Source organism: Pleurodeles waltl, chromosome 7 (assembly GCF_031143425.1).
Source record: "Pleurodeles waltl isolate 20211129_DDA chromosome 7, aPleWal1.hap1.20221129, whole genome shotgun sequence".
Taxonomy (NCBI): Eukaryota; Metazoa; Chordata; class Amphibia; order Caudata; family Salamandridae; genus Pleurodeles; species Pleurodeles waltl.
Window position 1 is genome coordinate 427,037,739 of NC_090446.1, and position 18,993 is coordinate 427,056,731.

Consider the following 18,993-nt stretch of genomic DNA (forward strand, 5'->3'; position numbering starts at 1 on the left):
ATACAACATTTTGGTGTCCTTTGTCATGTTCAGATGACAAATCAATATTGAGGCAAACAAGTTATTGAAAGGGACTTTTGCAGATGGACAATGTACATGGTACAAAGATTTCTTGATACATATGTTTGAGACACAATTTACTATTCAAAACAACCAATCTGTACTATTCAAAGGTGTTCACAGTTCCATGAAATCTTTGAAGTATTTAAACAAAATGATCAAAAATGAAATGGGAGTAATGATGGTAATTTACAAAACTGTGAGCAAATGGGTCCATAATATGTTCCCTACATGTATGGGGTAATGCTAAAGCATACCTAAGTTCTAAAGCCTTAGCAGATGGATGGCCTAGTTGGCGGACAGATTATCTGACAGAAAAATGACAGTGGGACCAGATCTACCAAGATCTAAATCAGGCCCTAAATGTTTCAAATATGTTCACAGTTTCAGCCTACATAAGTATTTAAAAATTTTCATTCTGGCTGCTCAGGTTTTTTATATTTGAGAACAGAGAGTTAAGCAGCATCATGTAATGTCATATAAAATAATGCAGTGGACATTTTTAATGGAAGATATTATTAGGAATTATTTCTTTCTCGCAGTACAGTATTTAATAAAATAATATTGCTATGTTTCGGTTATGACTCGGTAAACTGTATAAATGTCTTTATAATGATTTTTACATTTCTGAACTAAAGATTAAAAAAAAAAAAAAAACGTATTATTTTTTATCTTTATAATGTCTCTTTATGTTTTCATATTTATTCTGACAGTGAGGCAACTAGTTAAAACAATAGTTTTCAAAATGTAATTATATATGTACACCGAGAAAGAATATTGAACAGAGTAGCCCAGACAGTGAAACTTTTTATTGAAGATATTGGGTCCCATTAAGAGTTTGGGGCTTGGTTGTCCAACAGCCAGGGTGGTGGAAGACATTACCGCTATAACTCTGATGGACACCTGCCCGTCAAGTTTAGATATCACCACTAGTCCACCTGTAATCTCCGTACTTTCAGAGGAACCACTGGCAAAGCAATTACTTTGCAGGTTCCAAAAGTTTGGTGGACGATCGCCACTGGTTTTTACCACCAAACTTTTTGTTTTTCAACCATTCACCATACTTTTTGTTTAAAAAAAATAAACTCCCATAGTAGGAGTTATTATTCAAAAACAAACAACTCTTATGCATAAAAAATAACCGATGGCCCCCCCCATATTCAGGGAGTTTTTTCCATTGCTATGGGAGAGGGCGTAATTATTTAAATTTTCAGTTTGTCACCACCAGGCTTTCCTTGGCGGTGACAAACAGAAAAGAGGATATAAGACTATCAGCCCTAAAGAGAGCAGGATGTCTGATGCCCTTACTCTGAGACCAGCTTTCCGTCAATTGAGCAAATAGGTGCAATTCTGACAGAATGGTGACGGTCCGCAGGACTCTAAATAGGGCGGGCATGCCAATAGTTTGGCGGACAGGGTACTATGTTATGCTTGTGATGGAGTACCTTCCTACCAAATCCTAAATCCGGCCTGTAATATTGTATATCTGCACATTCTTGACTCAAACAACTGTAGGTATGAAAGATGTAAACAGAGAGAACATCAGGGCCCCAGTAACATTGCTGTGTTGGCTATTTTCAGTTCTGATGGGATATTCAACTTTGTCTCATCTCTTCATGTTACAAATTAACAATCTAAACAACAGCAGTCCTTGTGGTGCAATTTTACTTCATTATTTCACTTTCTATCTAAACTCAAAGGCACTACAAAGAAAACAAAGCAATCTGTCTGTCAATGTTGTGGGAAACCGTTAGTGTGTCCTGTAGACAACTCAATAGCAATGCTCCACTAACAGAGCTGAGACAATTATCTGTTTCTGGTTCCAATACGGAAACTAAGAATTACTGAGTACAGTAGTCTAGAACATAAAAATATAGGCCTGTCCTATCCTTTTATGTGTGGAGTCCTCCTCCCCGACTACAGAGTCTCTGCTGTCATAAACTTATCATTAACTCGAAGCTTTGGAACTGCAAAAAAATAGTTAAATTACACATAAATGTAAGTTTATCTTTGTGAATCATGCCCTGTATTCAAGAATCTAAGAGGAGAAAACAATGTGCTGGATCTCAGAAGATTAAAGTCACAATATATCATTGTTTTAAATATGTGTACACCAAATGGTGTGAACTGCTTGTGCATGTATGATTTTTCTTGACGTTCAGGTTGAGTTGTAATTGAAACTTTATCTGAATTCTTTTATTATGTTTGATCTACATGGTATTGTCATTGAAAGAACCCCATAAAATTGCAGAATAAAACATTAGATAGGAATTAGACTTATAATTTTGCCTACTTGGGCTGAAATTCCTATGATATGCTATCAATGTTTTGAAGTGCATTCAAAAAATCGCTAGGTATTATAAACTATATTTTGAATCTGTTCTCTGTGGCCAGGCTTTTATTTTATCTTATTTTTCTTTTTCTTTCTGTCCCTCTACTCATCACATTAGATTTGTCACATATATATGCTCACATATTTGTCAAAATCTGTGCATAAACACAAACTGGCAGACTTATTAGTGATTTGTACAGTGGAGATCAGCTAATTTAACTTTCAATATGATTAAGTTGCCCACTTGGAAATATGGTTTTCAGCCTGTATTATAAATGTACATTTTATTTATTATCAAGGAATAAATTGTTGAAAGCGCATCCACACTTGTATTTAAATTACATTACACCTTACCTGCTTTCATCTCAATAACAGAATTTGAAAGTTTATAGAAATGATTTTTGTTAAACTGATCCCTGTATAAATGATTGTGGTCCGATACCTTGGAACCAAATTATTTTGTTAGTTTCTATGGAGTATTTCTGGCATGTATTTTCCACACGTCATTCTACTTATCAGTGTTATTTTGACACAGTAGGTACTGAGAATAAGGCAGAAGTTGTACACCAAAACACATAAACATTGGTGCCATGAAACGGGGATGGAAATACACATGCAATTGTAGCAAAAGGGATCCTTTGATCAATGCAAGTGCCGGCGAAACATGTTAGGACTTTGCTGCTTTTCTAAATGAAACCCTGAGCACTCTCCAAGGCCAGAGTGTACTTGGCTCGTTTGACTTGTTGGTCAGAAGGAGTTGAATTTCGATGTGTATGGTACATGTTATGAGTGATGTAATAGGGGAGGTCATAAACAGTGCTTGGTGTGGGCGCAAGTTACAGTTAGCTCTGCTAACTATTACCAGTGAATTTCTGTACTTTTTTAGTTCAAAGCATTATTTTGGCACTGACATATTCCCCTAAGTATAATCTCACTTTAGCCTCTATTTTTTCAGTGAATTTCCAAAATATTTTTTTAATGTAAAGTAAAATATCATAACAATTCACAACTGTAGCATCACCTTAATCGTTGGTTTCTTCAGTGAATTTAAAGTTTTTTTTACAGAAAGTAATATTTTGTTACCATGCCTAAACCCAACCCCCGTCTGCGCATGGCCTTTGGTGGTACAAGGAGGGGTTGGCCGCAATGCTTGGCCTGGGGCCAGGCCCTACAACCAGCTCCTGCAGAGGCTGCTAACTCCTCACCATGCAGGTCTTTGGCGGTGCGCGGTGTGGGGATGGCTGCAGAGCCTACCTTGCAGCCAGGTCCTTTGTCCAATCCCCTGCAGGCAGTCAAATCCCTGCTGGGCAGAGCCTTTGGCCATGCGCAGCGGGGTTTGGCCACAGGGCCAAACCACCATGGCAGCCAACCCACGCATGCATGGCCTTCAGTGGTGCACAGCAGGGTTGACTCACTGTAGAGAATGGCCCGGGAACCCCATTCCCTGGGCCAAAACATATATATTAAGGGAACGACGTGCACAGTTCCCCTCCCTCAGTTTTATTAGGCCCCAGATGCCCCATCCCCTGAGGCTGAATTTAACAACAAAGTAGGGGGTGGGCAGCTCCATCCCTGAGCCTTATTAGGCCCCAGGGACCCCTTCCCCTGAGACAAATTGTAAGGGGAGGTAGGCATGCAGCCCCTATTCCAGAGCCTCTTTAGGCCCAGGGGACCCCATCCTCTGTGGCCAAATCCCATTAAAAAGGGGAATGGGCCACACAGTCCCCCACCTCAAGTTTCATCTGGCCCCAGGGACCCCCTGGGGCTAAATTAAAAGAAAAGGGGATGAGGGCCGATGGGCCCCTCCTCAAGTCTTCTCAGGTCCCAGGCACCCAATCCTCTGGTGGGAAAATCCATAAAAAAGGGGAAGGAGACCACACAGCTGACTTCCCCAGTCCTTATTAGCACCGAAGGATGCAATCCTCTGGAGCCAAATTCAAATAAACATGGCATGGACCCCATTCTGCAGGCCACAATACTAAAGGGAGGGGGCATGCAGCCCCCTTCCCCAAACCTTACTAGGCCCTGGGGGCCTCCTTCCCCAGGGCTGAATATAATCAAGAACTGGAGGAGGGCCCTCCTTTCCTGACACTTATTTGGCTCCAGACACCCCATCCCCTCTGGCATTTTTAAATTGTGTGCCCCAGTGCCCACCCGTGACACGCATAAAACACCATGTTGGTGGCTGTTGGGGGGCCTCAACTGGCTTCCCACATGATACATGAGCCGGCATTGCTTCTGCCCAGAGGGAGCAGCTGTTTTCTTTTTTCTCCCTGTGGGTGGGAGCAATATCTGTTCTGTTTTGCTTCCTACGGCAGGATCATGTTTAAATTTCCCACTGGCTAGGAGCTGAATTCCATGTTTGCTTTGCTCCCGTTTAGTGGGAGATTTAAAAAGGTTCCTGCCAGATTGGCGCACAGAGATCTTTTCCTGCAAGTGCGGGCAGAGAAATTACTGTGTCCCGGGGGTAGGCTCCCCGTGACACAAAAAATGAGCTTCCCTTAAAAGGTTCAGGGAGGGGGTCCACGTGGGTCCCTCCCTTTTTTTAAAAAAAAACTGGCCCTGGTGGGTGGGGCCTCCAGAGCCTAACAAGGCTTGGGGAGGGGGTAAATGTGCTCCCTGCCCTTAATTGCCTTGCCGGCCCAGGGGATGGGGTGCCCGGCCCCATAACAGGCTCAGAGAGAAGAGCCCAAATCATGCCCCCCTATATATCTTTGAAAAATGTTGCCCACCATTTTCTTTCTTTTTTTTTGTTCTGATTTTTCAGGACTCCTGCAGGATCACTGTAAAAACTGGCAATTTTATTTTTATTTTGGCTTCGGGGGAGGCTCTCTGGGTCCTTCCCACAGGGCCTAGGGGGGCAGGATATCCGTTCCCTGTCTCCTTATATTATAAAAACTGTCAATTTTATTTTTATTTTTGCTACGGAGGAAGGCCCTCTGGGTCCTCCCCACAGGGCCTAGGGGGGTAGGATATCTCTTCGCTGTCTCCTTATGAGATTTTGTTTAAACATCTGGACAGGGAATTAAAGTCCTCAAGTCCTCTAATGACGGCCAGCAATATTTTTTGCATGTTGCTGGCAGTCAATCAGATCGCTTGCTCTCATGGCAGTCTGACTCCCGCAGGAGCAAACTGACCTAAGGGAAAAAATGTTCCCTGGGCCAATCAGAACGCTCTATTTTCTAAAATTGGGTTTGAGGTAAAACAACTGTCCAGATATACAAATATTTTGTACCTTAATTTTTCAAAATCATCTGAACAGATATACACCAAATCACAAACGGCACAATCTGCTGACCAAGAGCTAGCTTCCTGTCAAATTTGGTGTAACTGTGTTCAGCAGTTCCTGCAGTTGCCCTACTTAGAGAATTCAATTAACATGCATAGTGAAATTTGCTCTGGGACCCCCCTTTTGTCAGACCCTGCTTGACCAATCACCCAGAAACGTTCCAGGAAGGACCTGAGGTGCATATGTGTTTTTTTGGAAAGTTTGGAGAAGATTTGTCATACAGTGCCAGATTTATTGGCAATCCAAAAAATGCCTTGTCTATGGAGTAGCTGGTCTAACTATAACTACCCTGTGGGGGCCGTCACTCAGTATACAGATACATATATATATACATATATATACAGGGAGTGCAGAATTATTAGGCAAGTTGTATTTTTGAGGATTCATTTTATTATTGAACAACAACCATGTTCTCAATGAACCCAAAAATCTCATTAATATCAAAGCTGAATATTTTTGGAAGTAGTTTTTGGTTTGTTTTTAGTTTTAGCTATGTTAGGGGGATATCTGTGTGTGCAGGTGACTATTACTGTGCATAATTATTAGGCAACTTAACAAAAAAAAATATATACCCATTTCAATTATTAATTATTACCAGTGAAACCAATATAACATCACAACATTCACAAATATACATTTCTGACATTCAAAAACAAAACAAAAAAAAATCAGTGACCAATATAGCCACCTTTCTTTGCAAGGACACTCAAAAGCCTGCCATCCATGGATTCTGTCAGTGTTTTGATCTGTTCACCATCAACATTGCGTGCAGCAGCAACCACAGCCTCCCAGACACTGTTCAGAGAGGTGTACTGTTTTCCCTCCTTGTAAATATCACATTTGATGATGGACCACAGGTTCTCAATGGGGTTCAGATCAGGTGAACAAGGAGGCCATGTCATTAGATTTCCTTCTTTTATACCCTTTCTTGCCAGCCACGCTGTGGAGTACTTGGACGCGTGTGATGGAGCATTGTCCTGCATGAAAATCATGTTTTTCTTGAAGGATGCAGACTTCTTCCTGTACCACTGCTTGAAGAAGGTGTCTTCCAGGAACTGGCAGTAGGACTGGGAGTTGAGCTTGACTCCATCCTCAACCCTAAAAGGCCCCACAAGCTCATCTTTGATGATACCAGCCCAAACCAGTACTCCACCTCCACCTTGCTGGCGTCTGAGTCGGACTGGAGCTCTCTGCCCTTTACCAATCCAGCCACGGGCCCATCCATCTGGCCCATCAAGACTCACTCTCATTTCATCAGTCCATAAAACCTTAGAAAAATCAGTCTTGAGATATTTCTTGGCCCAGTCTTGACGTTTCAGCTTGTGTGTCTTGTTCAGTGGTGGTCGTCTTTCAGCCTTTCTTACCTTGGCCATGTCTCTGAGTATTGCACACCTTGTGCTTTTGGGCACTCCAGTGATGTTGCAGCTCTGAAATATGGCCAAACTGGTGGCAAGTGGCATCGTGGCAGCTGCACGCTTGACTTTTCTCAGTTCATGGGCAGTTATTTTGCGCCTTGGTTTTTCCACATGCTTCTTGCGACCCTGTTGACTATTTTGAATGAAACGCTTGATTGTTCGATGATCACGCTTCAGAAGCTTTGCAATTTTAAGAGTGCTGCATCCCTCTGCAAGATATCTCACTATTTTTGACTTTTCGTAGCCTGTCAAGTCCTTCTTTTGACCCATTTTGCCAAAGGAAAGGAAGTTGCCTAATAATTATGCACACCTGATATAGGGTGTTGATGTCATTAGACCACACCCCTTCTCATTACAGAGATGCACATCACCTAATATGCTTAATTGGTAGTAGGCTTTCGAGCCTATACAGCTTGGAGTAAGACAACATGCATAAAGAGGATGATGTGGTCAAAATACTAATTTGCCTAATAATTTTGCACTCCCTGTACATATATATATATATATATATATATATATATATATATATATATTGATAGATAGATATAAACATACTTACACACATTCAGCTTTATCTGGATAGATAGATAGATAGATAGATAGATAGATAGATAGATAGATAGATAGATAGATAGATAGATAGATAGATAGATAGACAGATAGATAGACAGACAGACAGACAGACAGACAGACAGACAGACAGACAGACAGACAGACAGATAGATAGATAGATAGATAGATAGATAGATAGATAGATAGATAGATAGATAGATAGATAGATAGATAGATAGATAGATAGATAGATAGATAGATAGACACTCAAAAATACACAGTGATGAGGTTACAAATTTAAACCAAAAAAAACAGCTGTGACCTCGCCCTTTATGTGACAGATGCCATTTCAAATATCAGAAACAATCTTACAGGAGATAATATATCACAATATCCAAAGAATTATGAATGTAAATGCTATAAATGCAGTAATATTTAGTGGTTTGAATATGTGTTATTTAATGCAACTATTCTGTTACTTATTGGTGCAAATATTGTGAGGTCATAAGTATTGCATTTGATGTGCAAGTTAAGATTTGCATGGCCTTTGTGCAAGTTGCGGAATGCAGAGCTAACCATAACTTGCATGTTTTTTCTATTTTAATCCAGACCCATAACTGTATTTTAAAGGTGCTTTTTAACTGAATGCCTGACGTCATTCACACATACATTAAGGTGATATTACCAAATCTAGCTGTAACTACACTTTAACCTTGGTTTTAAGTGGATATCTGTTTTTTTCAGCTTATCACATCCAACACAGTCCACTACTGGTGGCCAACCCCCACTGTCCATTGTCTTTGGGGAGCCAAATGGAGGCTGGCCACCTTTTTTTATTTGTGTTTATTTGGTATCTGAACCCTTACAGACTCATGGGACCTTAGTGGACTCCCAGTGGGGTTTGTGGACCTGGCCATGGATTTGTAAACCCTATGGGTGTTTAAACAGGGGTACAAAAGCCCTCTGCTGCATAACAGAAGAAAGAGGTCCCTCTTTCAAAAATATTAATTCTTTCAATTTAGTCTGTGGGTGTTTGTAAACCATACACGCACTAATGGTTCATATATTGCTACCTTTTCAATTTCTTCAAGTCCACCCAAAATATGTTGGAATGGTAATTTCTTTACAACTACTGAACTGATTTACACCAGATGAAAAAAAGGCTCTTCCTTGAGTAAAGTTCTACTTTCATGCCAAGTTTAGTGTCATTTCTTCAGCTATTTATTTCTGTAGAGGAGAGAAGATATTACTACAGGAATTCCTTTTACCACCTACTGATGGACCTCCAGGAATCTCGAAATACCGACCACAAGAGTGAATGGCTTTCATGCAGATTCTGCAAACAGTGCCAAGCCAAAGTTATTAAGAAAACAAAGAAAGGGACTTTTCAGTGCAAACTCGGACCTAACCATAACTACAGGATTGTTTTCTATCTATCTATCTATCTATCTATCTATCTATCTATCTATCTATCTATCTATCTATCTATCTATCTATCTATCTATCTATCTATCTGTATACACATACATACATACTCTGGATAAAAGAGGAGGAGGGCTGTAAATTGTATTATTTTATTATGATTTTTTTAAATCAGTAGGAATGACAAATATGACTCACTTGTATTCATAATCATCAACAGACTGAGGAATTCGGGCTGTGGAAGAAAGATACAGACATAATTAATGACAGCAAAAAAAGTTTAAAGAAAGTCATATGCGGATGTGTCTTAAGGCAGATTTATTTGCCCATTCCTGCCAGAGTTCTCCACATACCCCAAGGCTCTGCCATAGAAAGGCAGTCTCGAAATAAAATGGTTTTGTTGAAGTTTCAAACGTTTTTCACAGCTGCATGTTTTCCTTCTTACAATGCCTGCATCTTTCCCCAAGAAGGAAAGTAATCCTTTTAAGCCAATGTGACATTAGAGGAGGAGTGTGTGAAAGTGGCGCTTTTAGGGCTGGGCTCTGTTGGAGCACCGGTGTTGTGTGAGTGGAGATTGATACCTACTCTGCACTTCCCTGCTATCTCAGTATATGGAGGTCTCCTCATGACTAGACCAGCATGCATTGGTTGGGCAGGACATGTGTTTCTGAGGGAAGAAGTTCTTAAATTAATCACCATGAAAAAGGCAAATCTATCTTTCATGACAGGGATGGGCTTTCCCTATGTGGATAGACCCTTTAGTAAAATAAGCTAAGATAGTTAATGAAAGCAGTGAAAATACTTACTGGGTGTACCTTCTCGACAATGAATACATAAAGCTGTAGTGATTATGATAGGAAGAACAAGAACAAAGGCCCACATAATGAACACAGAATCCATGTCAACGCCTAGAGCCTAAAGGAAAGAAACAAAACTCAGTAAACAAACAAGGCACTGGCTCACAAAAGTGAAAAATATTTTTTTTAAACTGTTTTTATTGAGTTTTATAAACTGTGAACGTGCAGTGCAGAACATGCAAGATAGGGGCTAGTCGCGTCCACTATATTATTGTGGCCCATCCACCCTCCCAAATCACAAAAGATCCACATGAAACCAAACATGATATATAACTTGTGAAAAATTGATAAATGTCAATAACATAGTTGGTCATCACCTGATGGAAAGGCTCAATGTGTGATTTCTCCCCCCTCATCCTCCGTGCTATCTGCAGAGCTTGCATCCTCCATACCCGAGAACCGTTCCATTAAGGATCCCGAAGCCACCAAATCAGTGAGTGCCTTTTTATCCCTGCCTGCAAAGTGCATATATTGCTCCTCAGCCACACCCCACTCCATTAAGTCCCGTATCCAATCATGGAGCAATGGATTCTGGGTGCTCATCCATCCAATCACTACCCTGCGCCTGGCCAACACCAGCTGAGGTAATTTATATGGAATACTGTGACCCCGCGGTTTCTGCACCACTCCCAGTAAGCCGGTCAATGGGGTTACCTCTATCCCCAAGCCCGTCATCTCCTCTACTTTCGCCACTACTTTGTGCCAAAAATTGTTTACCAATCTGCAAGTCCAAGGCAAATGCAGGAAGAAAGCACCCAGCACGTCACACCTGGGACACCCCGCTCTGCGCCTCAGGTCAATCTTATTTAGACGACTGGGTGTGAGGTACGTTCTGTGTACAAAGTTAAAATGCAGTAGCTTAAATCTGTTATGACATGTCACCTTACGAACCATGGATAGGGCTAGATCCCAATCATTATCCAATATGGGTGCCCCCAGGTCCCTCTCCCATGCCCTGCGGCTCAGACCCATTACAGTCGGCTGATCCTCCCGAAGAGCTTTATAAAACCGGGTGATCAAGTGCAACCCCTCGCCCCAAATAAGCAGGCCATGTAGCACCACAGAGGCCCCGGGGGCCACTGGGAAACAACTCCAGATCACACGTGCCACACTTTCAAGTTTAGCGTATTACAGGAATTGACCAGATCCCACACCAAACATGTCCCTGGCTTCAGTGAAAGAAATGAACTCCCCATTAGGGTAAAGATCCCCAGCTACCTCGCAACCACCCAGTCTCCAGACTTCCACCGACTTTAATTGTTCCATTTCCCCGAAAGGGCGCTAGATCCCACATTCTCAGTTCCCGGTCGAAAGGAGCTTGTAGGAGCATGTGTTTAAATACCTGCTCCCAGATCCCTGCAGTGGACCTCACCAAATAGGCAGCAGCAGTGGCAGACCGACCCCCTGCCATCAAAAGATACACCAAAGCCTGCCTATCCAACAATCCAGTAAAAAGGTTCTTCTCCCAATTATCGGTATCTGTCATCCATTTAGCAGCGAATTGCAGGTGTACTGCATAATATTAATGTCTAAGATTGGGACTCGCTAGTCCTCCCACCTCAAGATCCCTCTGCAGGACTGGTAGAGCCACCCTGCTATGTCGTCCAGCCCACAACAAAGAAATTAAAAGGCTGTCCAGCTTACGAAAGAACTGAGCAGACAAATGGGTACAGGGAATTCTGGACCAAGTACAGGCACCGTGGCAGGAAGACCATCTTTGCCACCGCAGCTCTACCCATAACAGAAAGAGGTAACCTTTTCCAAAAAGAGACCGAATGTTCCAGACCAGCAACCACCCGCTCAACATTATGTTTATTGTGTGCAGCCACAATGTGTGTGACCTAAATGCCCAAGTATTGGAAACTCTCAATTTCCCGCCTGAGGCCAGCCCCAGGTAAGTCAGCCTGGGGGGCACCGCAGAGGGATCCTAAGGGGAACAGGAGCTATTTTTTTCTGATTGACCCTGAGGCCAGAAACAACCACAAACACCTCCATCCTCTGTAATAACATTGGAACCGAGACACGAGATTCCCGGAGATAAACCAGCGCATCATCTGCATATAGAGAAACCACATGAGTGACCTACCCCACCCGGATCCCCCACAGAGCCATGCCCTCCCGAAGCCATATCGCCAGAGGCTCCACCTCAAGAGCAAAGAGGAGAGCGAGAGTGGGTAACCCTGCCTTGTACCCCTACCAATCTCCCAGGAGTCAGATAGTTCCCCCCCACCCGAACCTGCACAGTAGGAGCAGTGTATAACAGTCGCACCCAGGCACAGAAACCAGGACCAAACCCCATACCATACAACACCTCCAGTAGATACCACCACTCAACCGTATCGAAGGTCTTCTCAAGGTCCAAGGGCATCAGCGTCAATTCAGTTTTCTCGCCCTCGAGCGCGTGCAAGACGTGCGCCAGGCGGCGCATATTGTAAGATGTGCTGCGACCAGGGATAAACCCACACTGATCCTCGTGTACCAGACCCTAAATCACCCCATGTAGTCGAGAGGCCAGGATCTTGCAAAGTATTTTAACATTGCTATTTAACATGGTGAGCGGGCGATATGATGAAGGATCACTGGGGTCCCCACAAGGCTTAAGCATCAAGCACACTATGCCCTGTCGCATAGAGTCTGGGAACCTACCACACTCGCGGGCTTCCGCAAACACTTCCAGAAGCCTCTCCGGCAGGGACAAAGAACGTCTGATACAACTCAATAGGAAACCCATCACCACTCAGAGACTTAGACTTAGACATTGCAGCCCTTGCTTCACTCACCTCAACAGTAATCGCAGCTACCAGGGCCTCCCTACTCTTCACACCCAGCTGCGGAAGACGCATCAGCTTCAGAAATCCCCATAAGCCCTCTTCCAGAGGTACCAGACCAGCCCTTGAAACCTTTAGCAGGTGCTCTACCAAGACCCGCAAAATATCCGTATGCTTTGTAATTGTCTCACCCTCCACATTCTGAATGTGCAGTATAGGAGGGGACTCCACCTTCCTCTTCAGAATCCACACCAGGAGCTTGCCAGCTTTATCCCCTTCCTGATGCAGGCGCTGCCTGTATTCTTTAAGGGTGACCGACTCAAGGTATCCAAACAACTGTTAACTTCCTTGTTCCTTCCTTTCAGCTGCTCTTGTGTCTGGGAGCTTCAGCTGCAGAGCCCCTAGTCTCGCCTCTAACCCTGTGAGTTGTTGCTCCATTCGCCTGAGCACCCTGGATGCTGTACCAATGCAAACCCCTCGCACCACAGCCTTCATAGCCTCCCACACCAACCCCCTAGAAGCCGTTGTATTCCAATTCAAGTTCATGTAACCAGTAATGCCCTCCCTCACCCCATCTCTGCACCCCACATCCATAAGAAATTCTGCAGGTAAGCGCCAACTACGTGCAGTACTGGTGCCCGTTGCCCCCCATTGTAGTTGCATCAAGACAGATGCGTGATCAGACAGAAACCAACCCAGATGTGTGAATTCCAATACCTGAGAACCGTGAAGACGGCCAGAAGAAACTGATTCAAACGAGTATGAGTATTATGGGTTCTAGAGTGACAGGTGAATTCCTTACCCTCCGGGTGTAACTCCCTCCAAGTATCCCATAACCTTAAATGGCTCATCACATCCATAAGTGACCTCACCATCAGGGGCTTGGTCCCCAGCTTTGGCAGGAGGCGATCCAGTTCCCCATTCAGTATGCAGTTGTAATCCCCTGCCCATACAATAGGCTTATCCACACTCTCCCCCAGGATCTCCTGTACGTTGGTGTAAAAGGAGGGATCATCAATATTGGGTGCATAAGTGTAAAGAATAATGATGGGTGAGCCATTCAGCATGCCCTCGACTAGAACATATCTCCCCTCAACATCAACCTCACTATATGTGTGGGTCAAAGGACCCCCTGGAGCCACCCACACTGTCACACCCCTCGCGTAAGAGGAGAAGGAGGAAGAAAAAATTTGGCCCTGCCATTTCTTAGAAAGCTTTTGTGCCTCCTCCTCTGTCATGTGTGTCTCCTGAAGACAGGCAATGTGCACCTTCTGTCTCTTTAAGGAGTGTACCCTATATCGCTTGGTAAAGCTCTTCAACCCCCTAACATTCCACGTCAACATGTTAATCTTGCGACCCATATTGGTACTGAATTACCAACCTCCCGCACTCATGCCTCCCCCTGGTGTCCATCCCACCATGTGGAGGTAAAGAAGGTACATTATGCATGTCTCGCTATTATACCTGCACTGTAAAACCAACATCAAACATTGATGAACTGTGCCAATCAAACCCCTCAAACATTCAACCCCCACCCCGGACATACAGTATAACAACGAGACCAAACCACCATACTGCATATCCAGCCCATAAATGCTGGCAGGACAACAGCCTAATTCCCACCCACCCATTTATAAAAACCTACCTCAAACGTGGAGTGATCACCCCCAACCCTGGCATCAATGTAGTATTGCCCACACGTGAACCATCATTACTACATATTATGAGCATTGCCCCCCTTAATGTCCGGCATCGCCCAAGCGCCGACAGTGCCCCTTCAGGACCCCATTCACCATCTCGCAGCACCACCGTCCAGAAGCAGATCGCGCCCACACAGACCCAAGCCCCCTGATAAAGGGCACAACAAGCAGCGCCAAGTGTCAGCAACAAAGTCAGACCTGCACGGAGGCCAACAACGAACCTGGCTCTGGCACTCTGCCAGAGCCATCCGCCAACCCAGCAGCACCACAGCTATCGTCCCATACTGTTGTATCTCAAACCTGAGGGCAAGGTCCTCCGCCGACCCCCGAGCCACAGTGTCCTCCAACAGGCCACCTCCCCAGATCCTCCTTCCGCTCTAGAGGCCTGATGAGCCACTCCGCCAGTCCCTGGCAAATTGCCTAGAGCGGCTTTATCCCACATCTCCAGCCAACTCCAAACCTCCTCAGGGTGCTCGAAGAAATGAGGCCTGCCTCCAGAGAGTACCTTTAAGCGCGCAGGATATAGAAGCATATATCTGACATTCATGGCCCAGAGCTTCGCCTTCACTTCAAGGAAGCTCTTCCGTGAATTCTGTACCTTGTTGGTTTAATCAGGATAAATGGAAATGTTCCAGTTCTCAAATACAGCCTTGTCCGAGTCACGGGCCGCCTGTAAAACACAATCCCTATCGCTGTAGTTTAGGAGACCGGCGATGATAACCCTCGGGGGCACACCAGGTTCACCTCCACCGCCACTGTTTCTATCTTGCCTTTAAGAGCCACCCCCCGGCCGGACAGGGCGATGCGCCAGGGGCACCGGAGTGGTATATTGTTCCATAGTGTTTCCCTGCGAGACATGCCAACGTCGCCCCATCCCTAAGCAGCCATAGAAGTGGACTGTATTGTTCTTTGTTTAAGCCTGGGAAGGCAAGAAGACACCCACAGATCACTGGATCCGAGGCCCGAGTGTCACCTTCGCAGTCTCAAGGGGCCAAGACACCCCGGCACCCATTAGGCAGTCCCAAACCAGGGAAGGCTAAGCACCCACACAGGTACCACAGCAGGCCCAGCACCCTCAGCTCCAGGAGGCCCACAACCAGGCCCCATGCAGGTGCCCTGAAATCTCCTTTGTCCTTAGCGACTCCAGGGGGTCCCTCCTCAAACTGCGCTAAAAACTGTTTGAACACAAACAGGCACTCCCTCAAAGGTCTCCTCAGCTCATCTGCTGGCTGATAGGGGCCACTCAGCACCAGGCAGTACCGAAACAATCACCAGCCCACGCCGCTGCCATCCTCTGTACAGGCCCAGGTCCCACAAGCCAGCATCCACAGTGGGCCCAAGCAGAGCCCAAGCAATGTCAGAGGGGCCCCCTCCTCCGCACAGGGGTCAGCAGGTAGCTCCCGAGCATGCGCAGCTCCAAACCTGCAGCCACCGTATCCCTATCTCCTTTGCAGGCCCCTGGGCCCCCGCCGTTGACTGCAGGGGCCACAACACTTCCAGGCCTCCAGGCGCTGCACAGGCTCAGCCAGGCCAGCCCGACACAGGTCCCCGCTGTTCCATCTCCCAACAGGGGACCCCCGGAGACCACAACAAGCCCCCAGCCGGCCGGCGGCAGTCAAAATCACCACAAAAGAGAGGGATCCCCTCTCCGGACTCAACTGCTGGGAGAGACCACCGCTGCGGCCCAGCGTCTTCAACTCGCGCTGGCCCGCGCGCGGCCCTCAGAGCACCACCGCGCCCCAGAACAGTGCGATTCCAGTGGGCCACAGTAGCCCGCGACCCTCAGGGCTCCGGTTCACGTTGCTGGGGGGGTGCATAATATCGAGGGCACCCAGGATCAGTGCAGGAATCGCTAGGATGGCAGGAGCTCACTACGAGCACGTCCCACCGGCCATCTTGCCTGGCCACGCCCCCAAAGTGAAAATTATTTTAGCAACACATTACAATCAGTCACCAATAACAGGAAAAAATCCAGAAAAGAAAAAGAGGAAAACAAACAAAACACAAAACAAGCAAGAGGGACATTTGAATTTCCTTAACAACAAAAAACAGGAAAACGCATTTCTTTAGCAAGAGGCAAGCACCAGAGAATCCACAGATTAGAAAAAAACTAATGCTCAACAAGACATAGACAACAAAAAGAACAAAAGGAAAAAACAAGAGAAAGATGGCCGTTCACTAAACATACAACATACAAAAGACCAAGAGCAAACACAAAACTATGACTAATCAACAAGTGTAACACACAACACATACCAAAAAATTCACATGTAAGACACAAAAAATATTTGTACAAGTAAATCAAAAGACAAGCGACAAGAGAAAACCAAGTAAGCTAAAGAACAAGAACACTACAGCCATTGAAAACAATGAGAAAAACATAAAATATACAGCCAACAAGAACAAAGAAAATGGAAGATAATTTAAGAGCAATAAAACTACAATTCGATAAAACCAAGGAGAAGCAAAAGAACAGAAAACTATATAGTGTCAAAAAGTTAATGCAGGATCACAGGAAGACAGTTAAAAACATAAAAATAACAATAGGCAAATACTTTAAACAACTTAACAGAAAAAAGGTCTTTGTTTAAAGTCAGATCCGACCCTCCACTCCTTTAAAATTGAGTAGTCAGCAGCTGACTACTAAGCAGCAGACCACAAGAGATAAAGAAACCCTTCAGAACACCCAGATAACGTTTAGGAAATTATCTTTGATAAGAATTGGCATTTCCTTGCTGTGACTGAGCTCTGTTTTGCTAACAACATTACTGGCATCTAGGGTTGGACCGGCCTATAAGGTATTCAGGCAGTGCCACACGGGCCTGTCTGACAGGTCAGTGTGTGGGTCGTTTTTTGGCTGCCTGCGAACCTGTTTTAGGTCTGGTGGGCCAGTTTATATGGGTAATTTCCATGATATTAAAGCAATTATTGCCTGTAGCAAGTGGAAATTCATACAGTGCTTCAAACCTTGCAAAACACTATACATAGGGTCTTTCCAAGTTCAAAACTGCCCCAATTTGCAGGGATGTAAAAGAGCTATGCTATGCTTCGGGATGGACGAACACAAGAAGTGGAAGGAAAGCCAATAAATAAGAAACAAATGAGACTAACAAAAGCAGCCAGTGATAAGCAACGGGCTCTCTCCAAGCTCACTCTAATTACTAGCATTGTGAACCATAGGTCTTTGACAACGAACAGCTCAAAGATGTCTAGGAGGACAGATTTAAAATGGATTTGGCACAACAAAAATCAAATTTAAAATGAAAACCCTAGCCAACAAAGTACTGCCTCCACTCATATGAATGTTCTTACTTGACCAATTCGCTCTGCATCTAGGGTGGACAACAAAAATTACAAGGTGGAACTCTTTGTACTTTAAGTACCTGAAAGCAGAATGTAGCATTCCCAACACCGGTCTTTTTCAGGAGGGGAAGTTAGTTTCTTGAGCTTGCTTCTAGAGATTATAAGGACCATACAATCTCTTGTTCTGGGGTATTTAAATATTAAGGGTCAAATGTAAGTAGATGCGATTTTGCATTTCCTAAATAGCGACTCCACAGAAATCTATATTTAGGAAATGCAAAATGATATGTAACAAAATACCGATTTCCAAATGGCGAGTCCTACAAAGTAGGAATCGCTATTAGGAAATCGCAATTAAGAAATCCCTTGCCATTTGTCACAATGGGACGATTTTGCATTTCCAAAATAGTGATTTCCTATTAGGATGGCTATGGGCATAAGGCCCCCGTGATGCACCTCAAAAACAGTGGTGCACATGTAGAGCACACATATGCTCTAGGGGTGTGTGCGAGCTATTGAACTTTAAAAAAAGCATCTTCGGGTGCTTTTTTCAAATTGCACGTTTACCATTGACTGGAAGTCAATGGTAATTGCATTTCCTAAATGCCCAATTCGCATGTAGGAAATGCTTTGTACATCTGATTAGGAATAGCAAATAGGTAATCTCTGTTCGCGATTTCCTATTTAGTGGATCACAAATTGTAATTTCTACTGGGTAGAAATCGCAGTTTGCGACTCTCTAAAAGTCTTTGTACATCTGAAAAGCCCATTTAGCATTTCTTAATGGTCCAAAACACTAAAAGTGTGTGTGTATATATATATATATATATATATGTTTATATGACTGCAAAAATACTCGAAGTATGATCTCAATATATATATATACACACATACACACACATATAATAACTTTGTGTGCTTGATGAATCTCCACAAAACTTTGCAGACCTATTCTTCCTTCTAAATTGGTGGATGATGCAAAGTTTCATGGTGCTTAGTCAAGGGGATGCAAAGATAAAAGGGTGGGGGTCCTCAAACACGTTTTTCCCCCATGGATTTTCCATAGACTTTTGTATTTGACATAAATTGATAACAGCTGAACTGATTTACATGACATTTGGCAGGATTAGACATTATGGGGCACAAATCATTCTTTATAGCACTACAGGTAAGTAGGATAATTATTTTACAGGTTACAACGCATTTTAATGTAGTTTTTGTGGTATTGTACTGCAGAACATAGCAATAACAAGTAATTTTGTAATCACCTAATGACTGCCTTTACAAAAGGTAAA

General features: G+C 44.0%; 1 protein-coding gene across 5 annotated transcripts in view; it reads right to left on the bottom strand.

The window, feature by feature from the left end:
• Positions 1-18,993, bottom strand: part of LAT (linker for activation of T cells) — a 697,198-nt gene that overhangs the window by 296,933 nt on the left and 381,272 nt on the right. For all 5 annotated transcript variants that reach the window (XM_069243937.1, XM_069243940.1, XM_069243936.1 and 2 more), the window contains 2 exons: positions 9,877-9,985; positions 9,269-9,305 (listed from right to left, as the gene is read on the bottom strand). In XM_069243937.1, coding sequence (XP_069100038.1) covers positions 9,269-9,305; positions 9,877-9,970 — 131 coding nt within the window. In that variant the 5' untranslated portion in view covers positions 9,971-9,985. The remainder of the gene's footprint in view (positions 1-9,268; positions 9,306-9,876; positions 9,986-18,993) is intronic.